The sequence below is a fragment of the Muntiacus reevesi genome, chromosome 3 (genome assembly GCF_963930625.1).
Source record: "Muntiacus reevesi chromosome 3, mMunRee1.1, whole genome shotgun sequence".
Classification (NCBI taxonomy): domain Eukaryota; kingdom Metazoa; phylum Chordata; class Mammalia; order Artiodactyla; family Cervidae; genus Muntiacus; species Muntiacus reevesi.
In genome coordinates, this window is record NC_089251.1 from 104607466 (window position 1) to 104623832 (window position 16367).

Below are 16367 nucleotides of genomic sequence, written 5' to 3' on the forward strand. Positions count from 1 at the left end.
CTCGAAAATGTTCAAAAAGTCATGGATGTCGAGCGCAGCGCCGATGTATTTGGGGGTTGCTCGGGGTGAGAGCTGTATGGAGACCATGACACTCAACGCTGAGCTGTAACGTCAGGCGGGGTGTGCTCCGCTGCGCCGATGAGGGGCAGAGCTCAGGCTGGCTCAGGATCATGACCAGGGCCACAAGATCACCAAGGGACAAGCCAAGTGTCTCTCTAAAACCCACATTCTTAATCATTATACTCAGCAGAGGCATAATGACTAACTTCCCCATTCCTGACTCAAGAAAACAAATCAAAAAATAAACAAACATGTCTGATCTATTGCAAAAGTCTTAACTGGAGCACTACTGGTAATAAAAAATCAAATCAAATCAAGGCACATGCAGTCATCATGGTGGCAACCACAAAGACAAGTAAACATAAAGACACACTCTATACGTTACGTCACCACAGACATAAAACCATGAAGTCTGAAAAGGCAGAAGCCGGGGGACACATCGATGCTGCTAACAACTGTAAAGCCATGCCTCTATGTGGACTGCAACAAAAGGAAGCAGGAATTCGGCGAGAGGATCACAGCTGCCATCTGCTCTCTGCTGTTCACCACCTCTAAGTGAGCTTGTCTGTCAGATGGCCTAGGCCTCAGAGCCGCAACAAACGAGCCAACACTCCTCAGGAACCTCCTCACCCCTCGCACTCTGACTTCCTAAGGAGCAAGCCTGAGTCACAACAGGCCGAAGCCCGGCCCAACGCACCCCTGGACGCCCTCCGAGCAGGTTCCCCGCTGCCCCTCCGCGCCGGCACTCCCGAGGCTAGCCCCAGCCTTCATCGCTCCTGCTGTCCCCGACCTATCTCCGTGAATCTCATCACTGCAACAGCGGCCTCTCGGTGGGCAATGCCCAAAACTGTAGCATCAGTCTTGATGTTTTAACTCCTACATTTCGGACTCACATTTCCAACTATTTTCCAAGACATCTTCATCCCTCTGGCACCTCAAAATTTCACTATTTAAAGAGGTGTAGTTTTTTTTTTTTTCCTCAAAAGCAGTAATGGTGACTATTTTATTCAAATTTAAAACACTGATAATACAGTTTTTCTCATTTGATTGAAAGGGCTACAGAATTTAATATACTGATAAAGGAAAAAATACAATCACATAGACAATGCCTCTGCTAACTGTCTTCAGCTTACTCCTTTGGTAAAGGAGAGCTTCACCTTCACCTATTCACTTTCCTTGACTGCAAACAACTCCAAGGCTAGCCTACTGCAAGGACCTAAAAGTCATATTGGAGACCTGACATTGACTCATTTTTAAAAACAGAAAATGGCAAATCGTGCCTCCTGTACCTGAGGGACCCAAAGGATCATTCTGAGTAACTGACTAAGTGCGTGACCCATGAGCATATAAGATAGTGCAGTCACTGTGGGAAACAGTATGGAGATTTCCCAAGAAACTAAACGTAGAATTATGATCCAGCAATCCCACTCCTGGACATATACCCAGACAAAATATAATTCAAAAAGATATATGCACCCCTAGGTTCACAGCAGTACTGCTCACAACAGCAAGGCACGGAAGCAAGCTGAGCGCGCACCAACAGACAGCTCAAAGAGGGGCAGTGCGCATCCACAGTGGGGCGCTACTCAGCCCCAGGAAGGACGGAAGAAGGCCACCTGCAGCAACATGGATGCAACTAGAGATGATCATACCCAGTGAGGCACGTCAGAAAGAGGAACCAACACCCTAGGATACCACTTTCACGTAGAATCCAAAATGACAAAAAAGAACCTGTCTACGAAGCAGAAACAGAATCATGGGCACAGAAGACAGGCTGGTGGTTGCCAAGGCAGAGAGGGCTAGAGGAGGGGTGGAGTGGGAGGCTGGGGTTAGCAGATGCAAGCTTTCATATATAGGATGGACAGACAAGGTCCTTCTTTACAGAACAGGAAACTACACTCAATATCCTATGACAAACTATAATGGAAAAAATATACTAAAAATGAATGTATACGAAGAACTGAATCACTTTGCTATACAGCAGTAATTAACATAACACTGTAAATCAACTACACTTCAACAAAAAAATGTTTAATAGAAATCTGAAAAAATAAGTGACACATGAGTAAATACAATCTGAGTCGACTTAAACCCAGAAGAACGAGCCACTGAGTCCTCAACATCACTGCTTTTACCCCCAAACCAACCCTCTCTCTGATTTCCCTATTTCTATTAAGACAAGAGCATCGTGCTGGTCTCATTTGGGTTTTAAATTTGGGCAGTACCTTAGATTCCTAAACTCTCCTTGTCTTCACCTCATTCAAATTATTTCCCATGATCTCTAAACTAGGTCCTTTATCCACCCTATCTCCCCTTTCTCATGAAGCCACACTAACTCAAATCATCTTTATTTCTTCAGTTCCTGTAACAGTACCTGAAACATAGATAACGTTCAGTGTATACTTATAAATGAACCTAGATCACCATAGTAACAGTATTATTCAGTTATGATAATTTAACATGCAATATTAAAAAACAGTATTAAACAATAACAGTAACAATACCTTTTATTAACATCCCTTACAAGACACTGTGTATCTGGCAACTTAAATCAGGCATCTTGGGTAAGACAGCTTTGCACATTACTCCAAAGAAATAATATCCAAGGTAGGGGGACTCAACAGCAGACAGATTACAATGACTACCCTTCAAAGCAGTGAAATATGGGGAAACAGTTTACAGTTCCACACCTGGAGATGGAATGAAAAACAGAGGTCTGAGGCTTCCGCTCCAGTGTCAGCAGCTATGGGCAGCTGTGGGCAGCCCAGCTGCACATCCACACAAGGTCTGCAATTATTTTTAAAATGCTAAGAGAGCAATATCATCACAGGAGTCTTAAGAATCTCCTTATTCTCTAAAGAAAAATATTTCTTCCCCATTATTTAGACAAGTTTAGCCAAGAAAAGTGCAAGTCTCTGACCTTTGAAACCTCTCTTGATAAACTCAGATCTGGGCAAGGAGCTGATAATTTTTGCAGGAAACCCTGACCCTTCACTCTTGAGAAGTTATTGCAGGCAATATCATAACTGAAGCATTTTCTGCTTTTCACCTTAGACAGGTCAATAGCTTTTCTACTCTATTTGTTGATATAGTCTCTTTCCTGCTAAAAAAAAAATTTTCCCATGTACCAGTAGGTAAGCATAAAGAGCTTTTATAATTACCTTTTTAAACAACAAAAAAAAGAAACGCTTCAGGATTTCTCAAATAGCTTGGGATTGTGAGAATTTTTTTTTTTTTTGCTACACCATGCGGCATCTTAGTTCTCTGACCAGGGAACCCATGCCCCCTGCAGGGCAAGCTCGGAGTCCTAACCACTGGACCACCGGGGATTCCCTGTGAGATTCAATTTTTTAACTTCAGGAAATAGGTTCCTGGATTTTGCCCCTTTGGGGGCAAGTACAAGTCCTTGAATTGTGTTTTGATTCTGAGAAACCACTGAAATAATCTTAATAGTAACAAAAATATTTTCATTAACAATCTTAGAGCTAATTATTGGAGATCTACCAAATTAAATTCTACTGGGGTTGGTTGGGGAGGGCTGGGGGTGAATATTGGGGGGGGAGGGTCACAATAACTAAGAATCTGAATTTTTAGCAGATTCCCCAGGAATCCTTATGCACACTGAAGACTGAGAAATACTAACTTTAACTATGTTAATAAAATTATTATCAGGATCTGACATTGCCAAATCTTGGGAGAGAATGTGAATCCCCGTATCTCTGGCACACTCCTATGACAGCAAACCTTGGTGCTACAACAGAGAGCACTTCGGCATCATCCGCTCAAGGTCAGAGACGCTATAACCTGTCGATCCTACGTCAACTTCTATTCCCAGGAGACTCACTTGTGACAGGGACACGGGGGACATGCACGAAAGCAGAGCAGGACCCACGGCGGCCCAGGGTCAGGGACCCTCCTGCCCATGCAGGGGGCGTGGCTGCAACCCATGGCCCAGGAAGGCCCCACACGCTGCAGAGCAACCAAGCCCAAGCGATGGCAACGAGCAGCCCCACTTGGCAAGTCAGTGCAGCCAAAATCAATCAACCCATTTAAAAAGAGAGATCATCCAACACCTGGAATAACAATGATATCTGACTGACACAACCCAAATGTTCATCAGTTGGAGGAGGAGAAGGGACGCGAATAAACTGGTACAGTCACAAACACAAAGAAATACATACAGCAGTCAAACAAAAACTACAGAAATGAGCAGCAGTAGAGATGAATTCTGATAATAAGCACCAAATAATGTTAAGTGAAAAATGCCTACAAAATTGAACAGAACATGATGTCATTGCTAAAAGCAATCAAATAATTTTAAATTTTAAAATATTCCTTGAATGCAAAAGCACATACATAGATGAAACTAATGAAATGAGGAATTTAAGATTCAGGATTCCAGGTATCAGCTACTTCAGTGAGTCAAGAAAGCTACAAGGTTTAGAAGTCCACAATCAAGATCCTAGACTTTATTTCGGTGGTGGGTTGTCTATGGGAGCACATCATGGACCCTTAAGTCCATCCTTGTTCACCTCCTTGATGATACTGGCCAATATGGCCATACAGTGCTCTGAAAGGGATACACTTAGACAGTTTCAGACAAAATTGTGCCGACAGTTCAGCACAGAAGAGGTGATAAAGTTCAAAATGTTGGAAGCCAGGCCTAAGAACTAAAAGAACATCCACCTCCTATAACCTGACTGATTCTTTTAAGACAAGCATTTTAATTTTTATTTCTCAGATTACTAATGACGCTTAACATTTCCTACATTTCTTGGCCGTTTATTATTTTTTAATAAAACGTCTTCTTGCCTATTTACTGTTACACCAGGATAGTCATCAGGAGTGGGTTTTGTAGCTCTTCCTTCTCTTTAAGCCTACTGCGTGGGCTGGGAATAACAGACACCTGTTCCTGAAGTGCTGCTGATTAAGCCAGAGGGCCATGCTAGTGTACTCTCTCAGCACTCTCTCCAGGGGTGGGGTCCCAGGACAAACGGCTCCTCAGCCACAGAAACACTGACAGCAGACGCAGAGGGCCCCTGGCCCCAGCGGGCCGTGCACACACACCTGCAGGTTAGGCGACTGGAGGTCCGAGGTTACCAGGCAGTGGTTGAAGTGATAGAGGGCGGCCGCAAACTCTTCATCTGAGGCACCTTGAACATACACGGGGAAACCAATTACCCAAGCACCTACTTGAGGCAGGGCACCACCCTGCCAGCAGCCAACTGCTGCAAGAAAAATATCCGACAGGCACATATCCTGTCTACTGACCCTTGAGCCCATCCTTGTCCACCTCCTTAATGATGCTGGCCAATGTGGCCATATGGTGCTCTGAAAGAGACACACTCAGATAGTTTCGGATAAAATTGTTCCGGGAGTTCAGCATGGAAGAGGTGATGAAGTTCAAAATGTTGGAAGCCAGGCCTAAGAACTAAAAAGAACACATAAAGGTCATACCAGGTTTGTGAGCCCAGACCTCCTACAAACCCTAAATACAAAGTAAACTATGCCCACAGATCTCATGTAATACACAGAATGACTCAAAGACTCAGATTTTAAATCATTGACAATATGACTGAGTTTAATTACGACAGCCTTTCCCATGTGATTGAACCAATTTAAAAAATGGTGTTCCAACTTAACACAACAGACCTCACGGAGTGCTGCTGTCCGAAGATGGGGAATTTGCAAACAGACTGACTCAATCGCTTTCACTCCGCTAAGGCCCTATATTTGTCCAGCTCTAAGGTACTACTGACATATTCAATTCTTAGGCCTGTATTATCACTATACACTTGGGAATGCCCGGCTCTTCACTTCTCTATTAAAATTAAGTTGGGGAATTCCCTGACGGTCCAGCGGTGAGGACTGCACACTTTGAGTGCCGAGGGCCTGGGCTCCACCCCTGGTCGGGGAACTGAGACACCATAAGCTGCAGAGCAGTGACCAAAAGAAGAGTTAAGAATCTAACCAGAGTGAACTGAACCAAGCTGAATTACCATGTAACTGCTTTAGATTCACTTCCCTGACTACACTAAGCCATAAAAGCCAAGACTGTATTTGACCTGTTTACTGGTAAAGCTTTGGAAGAGGGGATGACACCCAGTGTGGCACCCATAAACACTGGCTGAACAGACAGCCAGCAATCAGTTATGACACGCTGGACGTAGGGGCCGGGCCCGTTAACCTCACAGCACTCTCAGAGGAGGCAGTCACTCCCATACTACAGGAGACAAAACAGGCTAGGAGAAATTCAGCTTCTTCCCTGAAGTTAGAGAGTCAGGAAGTGCAGTAGGAGCAGGATTCAAGTCACTTCTATCTAACTCTAAATGCTGTTACTGACCCTCAATCAGAGAAACACCATCAAGAGTACAAGAGTTATTTAATGAAACATAATCAATATACTTAAGCCCTAAGTAAAAACATCTTTAAACATTAACGATTCATGCCGATGAATGGCAAAAACCATCACAATATTGTAAAGCAATTACCCTGCAATTAAAATAAACTAATTTTAGAAAATTAATGATTCAACATACAAAATGGTTTTATTCCAATGATCTGCTTTTCACACGCCTTCTCCCCATTTCTCCTTCCCCACTCAGAAATCCACTCTTACCAACTCAGGATCTTTCCGACTGGCCAAAATGTTGCCCTTCTCGCCAGGAGCCTGCTTACTGGGGCTCTTGACTCGAGGGGAGCTCTCCAGGGGAGGGGACGGGGGAGGAGGCGGAGGAGCCACCTTCTCTTTACTGGGGGAGATGGTCTCTTCAAACCACTGCCCCAAGATTGGTTCACTGTCATCATCTAACAGGAGACAGAAAAGGTAACAAAAGTAACAAAAGTTACACACCTTTAAATTGTTTCCGTACACCTGCCTTGTAAGAGTGCCTGAGTCAAAAAGAATACAAGGTATCTAAATTATGGAGGAGGATACAGAGTGGCATAAACTTGCCAAAACTCATACAAACCTATATGGCATGTATGTGAAGTGCTTTACTGTGCATAAATTATACCTCAACAAGACCAATATTTTATTTAAAAGAACCCCAGGAAGGAAGAGAAATCACTTCACTGTATTTTACTGGCAACAAGCCAAATGTTCTCAAGTGCAAACTTACTTGTCTATCAATTCTAAGCCTCCAGATAAGAATCTCACTTTTTGCAATACTATATACATTATTCCCATAAACCTGAATAGAAAGAATTTGATATGCTTATTTTATTTACTCTCTCTCCAAACCAAGTCAGGAGGGAATGTTACTAGTAACCTGGTCTAATTACTAGTTACTAATAACCTGCTACTAGGAAGGAGTAAGCAGGAGGGAGTTTACCACATGAGCTGGTGGAGAAAGAAACAAAAACAAGTGAGAAGTATCCTGATTGTGCAGGAAGAGAAAGGAGAGCAATCTGAGCTTTGCTGATGGTGGCTTCAATCACTCAGTCTTCAACCGCTCCAGTCACTCTCGAGCACCAGGTCACCTTTAAGGGCACACGCGGTCAAGCCCCACGCGGGGCAGGTGAAGGCAGACGGTGAGCAGGAAGCCCCCGGGACGCGCCCTGCGCTCTGGGGTTTGCCCCGGGAGGAGCAGGGTGTCTACCTTGGCTGCTATCCTCCTCCGTGCTGCTGAAATCGTCCTCGTAGTAGGTGTTTGAGTCAGTGGAGGCACTGGCGTCGCTGCTCACGGAGCCCTTCCTCTGACGCTGCAGGACACATGCCTGGGAAACAGCGAGGCTTCTGCAGTCAGTGACCCCGAAATGACGCCATCCCACTTCGGCCCTGTCACCACATCAATAGTCTTCTCTGTGTCTCTTTTTTCTAAATCCAAGAAGCATTTCTCCTAATAGCTCCCTTCAGGACTCTCATAGCTTTATCCTATAAAACAGGCGTCCCCAGCCTCCAGGATCTAAACCCTGATGATCTGAGATGGAGGTGACGTAATTAGAAATAAAATGCACAGTAAGTGTAACGCAATTGAATCATCCCAAAACTACCACCCCACCCCACCCTCAATACCATCCCTGATCTGTGGAAAAACTGTCTTCCACAAAACTGGACCCTGGTGACAAAAAGTCTGGGGACCACGACTATAAAAGCACCTAAAACCAGAACCCTGGGCAAGAACTGAAAAGACAATGTTTCCAGTGTCCTCTACATTTTGCTTCATGTGCCAATTGTCACAAGTTGCCAAGTGCCCACCTGTATCACAATGCTGATAATCAATTACTAATTCAAATGTCTGGAACCAGTAAGAGCTTTTCTCATCTTCAAAACCATTACCACAAACGAGTTTATAAAGATTAAGGCATACACTCTGTCTTATTTAAGAAGGATATATAAGAAGACCTTACAGATTATCAATGGCATGACCCCACCCACCTTTCTGTAGGAAGTTGAGAGTAGTGTCAACAGCAGGTTCGTCAGTGGGACAGAGTCAATCAGCCGCTGAATCCTCTGTATGGAGGTACTCTGGGCCATGATGCTCAGGACTGCAGGGGGACCATCTGCTTCCCAACCCTGAAGGTAAAAAGAGAGTTAAAGTTAGGTCTCAACAGGAAGTAAGCACCTGATCTGATGGCTCGAGCGAACTTAAGACGGAAGAGGAGCCAGCAGCCACTGTGCTGATTCTGAGGACAAGCCCTCACCTTGTGCAGAGCCTCCACTTGCAAGTCTTGGAAGAGAGACGTCAACAGCTTGACGGCATGGTTTGCCAGTATTACCGAGAGTACCCCAAAGCCCTGATGCCTACACAAAGCAAAAGGGAAACACAAACTTTAAGATAACTCACAACAAATTACAGTCATGGATTGTGCCATTTTGAGGCCCTTTAGGAATCTACTGACCTTTCCCCAGGGGGTGAAAAAATTGCAAAAACATAGAATTTGCATATAATTTCAGAAGTTCACACTCCCTGAAGCCTACCTACAGACTACCTAGGGATCCTCAGGCTTCAGGCTAAGAACTCCTGGACTAGAAGAAACTCTTCCAAATCCATAAAACACTGCAATTTAAACTGTCAATTCAAAGCTACTGGGTCATGTGAAAACTGACATTTAAAAGTCATTCTTTTGGGGACTTCTCTGGTGGTACAGTGGATAAGAATCCACCAGCCAATGCAGGGGACACGGGTTAGACCCCTGGTCCAGGAAGATCCCCTATGCCAAGGGGCAACTGAGCGTGTGCCCCAACTAGTGGGCCTGTGCCCGAGCGCCCAAGCTCTGCAACAAGAGACGCCGCCCAATGAGGAGCCCCTGGCTGCCACAGCCGGAGGAAGTCCACGCAGCCACGAAGATCCAGCACAGCCAAAAATAAACACGTAAATAAATATTTTTTAAAAAGTCATTCTTTTGAGAAGGAAAGGCTAAAAACTAGCAACTTTTACAAAATATCCAGACAGGCAGAGAATAAAAACAAAGGTGTACATTAAATCCGAGGAGAACTTTCTCTTTCTGTCCAAATGACCACATGACACAGAGTCAGTATACCTAATATACAAAGAGCTCCCACACATCAGTGAGAAGGACGGACAAACACCGAGGAAAGCTGGAGCAAATGATACAGGCAGAGTGAAAATGACCACAATCACAGCAGCACCCAACACGATACACGTGACAGCACTGCGGGAACACCGCTCCCCTCTGAGATCGGCGCAGGGAGACGAAAGACATCCACTGCCAGGGAGGGCCGGCAAGGGGCAACTCCACCATACAGGCAGCCGGGGGCGCACGGCAGAGAGCCTAGCCAAACATTTCTCATCACCTACGCGTGCTCTTTGTCCGAACAATTATACTTCTAGAGACTGACCCCAAGGGGATAACTAAACAAGTTCACAGAGATTTGTTTTAGAAGGATTATCAAAGTACACTTTGTCAAAACAAGAAATTTGGAACAACCTAAGTGTTCAAAAAGTAAATCGGTACATTGATACAGTGGAATACCATCTGTCATGAAAAACACAGAATCTACAATTGTGTCACTGAAAACGTCTACAATATGTAGTAACAGTGATCCTATTTTCTTAAATATACCTGTTTAACATATGTACACAGAAAAATGTCTGGAAGAATGTTTACCAACTTGGGTGGTAGAATTTTTGATGATTTTTTTTTTTGTTTCTTTATGACTTGCTACCTACGCAATGTATGCACATTCCTTTTAAATCTCAGGAAACTACAACTACCTTTTAAATGTTTCTTAAACTTCAAAGGATACACCTACTGGCATTCTACTCCCTTTACGATGCCAAGTGTAACAACAGACACTCAAAAATCACAAACCGTTGTTCTCTCTGGAACATGCTTACCTCCCTACTTCGCCTGGTGTCTACTGCCTACTATCTCAATGCCTATTTCAGATTTCAGCTCAGTACACTTCCTCGGGGAAGCCTGCCTTGATTTCTCTAGCCAGGTCAAATGCCCTTATTATATTACTCCCTAGACACAATCTGACATATATTTGCATGAATATCAACTTCTCTCTTCAGAACGCCTATTTTGTTTGTCCACTGCAGCATTCCAGAACTCATACAGAGCCTGGGACAGACAAGGGAGTGAATGATTTGCTAAGGTTCAGAATTCGACTTCCTCCTTGAACTCAAGACTCACATACCTAAGCGCCTACTCAGCATCTCACAGCCAGCCTACCAGTCCTCTCAAAAAGCAGCATGGCCCAGATGAAACTCTTCATTTCTTCCCCTTCCTCTCATTCAATCTATTCCTAAACTGGTGTGCCCTCTCTCAGTAAATTACACAATTCCAGATGCTCATGCCAGAAACTTCTGACATATTTTTAACACTCAACATTCAAGCCACCAGCAAATCCTATCATTTCCCAACATGACTCATTCTCCCCGCCTTTCCCAGCACCACCAGACTCCAAACCCCCTGCCCCAGCTCACTTGCTCAGAGGAAGGTGTGAGCCTCCCACCTGTTCTCGCTCTCTCTTACCTTACAAACCCACATCCAGTCTACTCCCCGCAGGGCAGCTGGGTTCTCAGTCACTAACAATTCAGATCTTATCACTCCACTCTTGCAAACCCTCTGATACCTACAGCTTACACCTGGCCCAAGGTGATCTGGCCCTGGCTACCTCTCTGACTGGATTTTCTACCGCTCTCCTCCTCAATTTCTCTGCTCTAGACACACTGACCTTGCCGATCCTTAAAAATGCCAATCATACTTCCACCTCGAGACCTGAACAATTCTACCTCAAATATTTTTGAGGGTCATCTGTCACTTCACTCTACATCTTGTTTTTAGAGCCCTTTCCCGAATATGCTAACTAAAATAACAGGCCCTGCCAGTCCCTAACTCCTTGTTCTGGCTTATTTTTCTTCACACCACTCATACATGATAATTATAAATCTACTGTTTGTTATAAAACGACTATTTGTTCACTGTTGTTCCAGTTAAAAAATAAACTCTAGGGCTTCCCTGGTGGTTCAGTGGTAAAGAATCTGCCTGCCAGTGCAGGAGACATGGGTTTGACCCCTGATTCAGGAAGATCCCACATGCCGGAGGGCAACTAAGCCCATTCACAACTCCTGAGCCTGTGCTCGGCAACAAGAGAAGCCACGGCAACAAGAAGCCTGCACACCAGAGCGGCGGAGACCCAGACAGCCTCAGATAAACAATGTTATTTAATTAAAAAAAAAAAAAACAGACTCTATAAAGTCAAGGAGATTGCTTTGATCAGTGTCTCAATGCCTGGATAGAGCTTAGCGGTACCTGGAAAGGGCTGAAAAAAATAAATGAAATCCAGAAATAAGCCGGGGCTTCAAAAATAAAACCTCAACAACACAGAAATCATCTCTCTAACTTATTCCTGGCAAGCAAGGGTTTCTGTCCAGACTTCATCAAAACAGCAGCAAATGTTTCAGGAAGTAATAAGCCATGAGGCCAGACAGAATCCTCATGTTACAGGTTCAACGTGCAAGTGCGTAACCAATTCCAAGTCAAACGAGCCCATTTTACAAAATAGAAGCACCTTTCTTCCCTAATTTGAACCTCGCAGAAGTCCAAAAATGTGTATTACACAGGTATTTTCTCCCTCTTACAGAAAAGGAAACAAGATTGGAAAGAATGAGCGATTTACCCAAAATCACACAGCTATGATATAGAGACAGTGAACTACAATCATCATCTTCGTTGTTCAAATCAACTGGATGGAGGCAAACTTTCCTATTGCTATGGAGATGAAAGGAGTTACGCCAGCTCCCCATCAGTAGAAAATGGCAGGAAAACGCAACAGGAGTGGCATCAGATGGACACATACCCTTTCCCAGGGCCCAGCTTCGGAGAGCCCACTCCCTCTTTGGTACGAGAAAGGATGTCTCTGACTCGGAGAGCAGCCAGTGGATCTTTCTCCTTCCCCTTATCAGCCAAGGCAGCAGGACTGAGGTTCAGTATAAGGAAAAGGCTGTTTAACAAACACCAGGCCCCCAGCAACTGGAAGTTCTGATAGTGCTGTTGAAAAAGGAACGAGACGTAAATATACAAACAGATTCTCCAGGCCACACGTCTGAGACGACAGGCAAAACAGGAGGCAGAGACGGCTCACCTCACCGCCAGCCCGGCGGGAACTGCTGATTGCTTGTCCAATCATGTCATAGATTTCAAGCTGTTCAAAAGTAAACATACGCAAAAATCTGAGCAAGGTGACATAGTTCATTATAAACGCTAAGTCCTACCCAAAACAATTTAGCTTGAAGACTTCAATATCCTCAAGCCACTTCCAATGGCGGCTTATCATCATACTTTCCTTGATCCTCATGTGACGCTGACTCTTCTTTTTATTCGGCTCTCAACACCTTCTCAAAAGCGTCCCCTCCACCCCATCTAAAGCAACATACCAGGATCACGTCAGATCACTTTCTATCACACTTGTTCATCCAGTCCACTTACCACTTCAGAAACCCTCGTCCCTGGCGTCTGCCTCCCCTGAAGTGCACTGAGACAGTACAGTGAGCCCTCCTACACACCTGCTCGTTGAACGACTCGTCTCCCACAAGGCCCACCGCCACTACAAGCTGCAGTGTGTCCTGCAAGCTACCCAAACTGCCGGATGACAAGCGAGAGGCCGACGTGTCAGGCCGACCACCCGAGGCGGAGGGGCATGGAGAGCACTCCACACCCCTCCCTCTAATGAGGAGCAAAGCGGAGGCCGCCATACTCCCTCAACTGAACGCTCAGGGCTGCCCAGCCCCAGAGGCAGAGCTTACACATTTCTGGACGATTGTGGCAGCGTCACTCTCATAGTCTTCCTCTTTGGAGCTCGTGGAGCCTGTCCGCACTTGCTGGGCACTACCCACGTGCAGGATGGCCATGCAAGTCGCCACACTCACACCTGAGAAAGAGAAGAGGCACACGCTCCAAGCTGAAACACAGAAACATGACCCACCCACAGCAATTCCCGCATCTGATACTCAGACCCCATCAGAGATCAGCTCAGCGGACAGGAAACTAAGCAAATTCCGGGAGACAGCGCAGGACAGGGAAGCCTGGCGTGCTGCAGGCCACGGGGCTGCAGAGTCGGACACGTCTGAGACTGAACAGCAGCAAAACATGTTACCATGCTGCCCCACAAGCACACTCGCAGATACATTTACCCAATGAGCGGAAATCGTCCATCCACACAAACACCTGTACACAAACACTCATGGTGCTGTTAGTCACAACTGTCGACAAATGGAAACAACCAAGATGTCCTCTAATAATCAATAATCAACCAATCAATAAACAAACTGTGGTGTATCCATACAAGGAATGGCATCACTGACTCAATGGACAAGAGTCTGAGCAAACTCCAAGAGACAGTGAAGGACAGGGAAGCCTGGCGTGCTGCAGTCCACGGGGTCGCAAAGAGTCAAACACAACTTAGCGAGTGAACAACAGTACAAACAACAGCTTCCAAGGCACAGAAAGACAGAGAGGAAGCTTAACTGCACACAGCAAGCCCTCCACATCTGCAGGTCCTGCATCCGGAGATGCGGCTGGTGGGCTCCGCGGATGGGCCGTCTGCAGATGCTAAGGCCAACTGTACTACACCATTTCACACAAGGGACTTGAGCATTCATGGAGTTTGGTACCAACAGGGGGGTCCTGAAGCTCCCCCCCCTCCGCCCCACCCACAAGCAGAAGAGGCCAGTCTGAAAAGGCGATGACTCTAACAATAGGACTTTCTGGAAAAGGGAAGTATGGAGACAGTGAAAGATGAGCAGTTTCTAGGGCTGGGGTTGGGGACCAGGTGGAACATCGGGGATCTGGAGGGCAGTGAAAAGATTCTGTATCATCGTCAAAAACCACAGAACTGTATGTGAAAAAGGAACCCTAATGCAGTGAATCACAGACTTTGGTTAATTATGTATCAGTAATGGTTCATCAATTACAACAAATGCGACCTATTAATGCAACATGTTAACAAGAAAACCTGGACACGAGGTGAGAGAGTGCATGGGAACAGAACTCTGTACTGCTCCAGATGCAGACTCTGGGGATGCTGCATTTTTCTGCAAACCTAAAGCTGCTTTAAAAATGAAATCTAGGACATCCCTGGTAGCTCAGGTAGCTCAGTGGTTAAGAATCCGCCTTCCAATGCTGGAGACCTGGGTTCAATCCCTGCCCCGGAAGATCCCACATGCTGCAGAGCAACTAAGCCCGCGCACCACGGTTACCGAGCCTGCTCTCTAAGACCCCGGGAGCTGCAACGACTGAGCCCATGAGCCGCAACTACTTAAGCCGTGCTCCACGAGAGACGCCAGGGGAAGCATACTCACACCAACCGGAGAAAACGCATGCAGAGCCACAGAGACCCAGCACAGTCAAAAGTAAATAAATAAGTTTTTAAAAAATGAAATCTATTACTTTAAAAATATTTTTTTTTAATTTTACAATGATTAAAAAAATAATCTCACACTATTTCTCAAAAACATCTAGGCCAAATCCCTTTCTTTACTTCAAATCCCAAGTGATCAAATTTCAGTAACAAACCAAATCTGGGGGCTCTTTAAAACAATGAAGAACTTTTTTTTGACCACGCCCACAAGGCCTGTGGGAATCTTAGTTCCCTAACCAGGGACTGAACCAGCGCCCGGGCAGTGAAAGCACGGAGTCTTAACCACTAGACCATCAGGGAGTTCCCTTAACAACTAAGAATTTTTAAGGACTCTTAATTCTTATCAGCAAAGCACAATGAGATGCACAGGATAGTCAAGAAACTCCCTGAAAATTGAACTTCAGGAATCCCAAACTTAAAAATGCAAAAATCAAAGCCCGAGAACTGCGAGTGAACACAGGGAATGGGCTTGGAGAGAGCGCCTGCTCCCAGGCAGCCTTAGTGCTCTCCCCCACAGCTCTGCTCTCGCTCAGCCCTGCGTGTGTCTTCCCCGAACGCCCAAAAATTCCTCCCAGCAGATCTTCCAGCCTCCCAGGTTTCCCCACTGCAAACATCCTGTGGACTACTGCTCCAGTGTGCTTGCTAGAGTGCAGCTCAGATCATACCACTCTTCAAAATCTGCAATGGCCTCTACTGTCTACAGGATGTGGTCCAAATGACTGAGACTGCATTTTGAAGTCCTCTTTGAGGAGGCCGTTCCGGCTGTAGAACACCCACTAGTCACACACACACACACACACACACTCTCTCTCAAAATGCTTCCCCAAATACCAGGATACTTTTGGTCCTGCTTTTGCCTCTGGCTGAGGGATAGCCGAGCTGAAATCCTACCTGCCCTGCAAGATACATCGACAGGACAACTTTGTGACTACGGCCTTCCCCAGTGAAAGTGCTGTTATCTTTACATGCCTATATACACAGAGGTGTTTATAATAAAGCCATTCAAAGAATGCAGGGAGATAATTAACCTCAGCAATTTCTTCATGCTCCCAAGGTCAGGTTTCCAAGACTGTTCAAACCCTCACTCACAGAACCCAGTAAACATCGGAAATTGTGAGGCCTCCCAAGACATACCAGGACTATGGTATTTAAAACCAAGGATCAGTGATTTGGGTTAAAAAGTCACCATAACAATAACTTAAAAAAGCATAAACACCAGCTGTCAGGTGTTTAAACACCACTTCCAAGGCAGCATAATCAACAGGAAGGGAGGGGATTTTGTGGGAGCATGGAGAAAAACAGTCATTGTATTTATCAATATAAACAGATACCACCTGTTCCAGAAGGCTTCCTCAAATCTGCTCCCACAGCAGGGCGCCATGGCTCCCTTCTCTGTATGCCCGTAATATCCTATGATCTCTACTGCCTTTAGCGTCTCCTATTTTAGATCACACTCTGTGGCCCAATCTGTCCT

General features: G+C 45.4%; 1 protein-coding gene across 2 annotated transcripts in view; it reads right to left on the bottom strand.

The window, feature by feature from the left end:
• Positions 1 to 16367, bottom strand: part of UBR4 (ubiquitin protein ligase E3 component n-recognin 4) — a 132213-nt gene that overhangs the window by 103898 nt on the left and 11948 nt on the right. For both annotated transcript variants that reach the window (XM_065929934.1, XM_065929933.1), the window contains exons 9-17: positions 13281 to 13405; positions 12620 to 12679; positions 12335 to 12525; positions 8707 to 8806; positions 8441 to 8578; positions 7662 to 7779; positions 6680 to 6867; positions 5332 to 5491; positions 5128 to 5213 (exon numbers count right to left, since the gene is read on the bottom strand). In XM_065929934.1, coding sequence (XP_065786006.1) covers positions 5128 to 5213; positions 5332 to 5491; positions 6680 to 6867; positions 7662 to 7779; positions 8441 to 8578; positions 8707 to 8806; positions 12335 to 12525; positions 12620 to 12679; positions 13281 to 13405 — 1166 coding nt within the window. The remainder of the gene's footprint in view (positions 1 to 5127; positions 5214 to 5331; positions 5492 to 6679; positions 6868 to 7661; positions 7780 to 8440; positions 8579 to 8706; positions 8807 to 12334; positions 12526 to 12619; positions 12680 to 13280; positions 13406 to 16367) is intronic.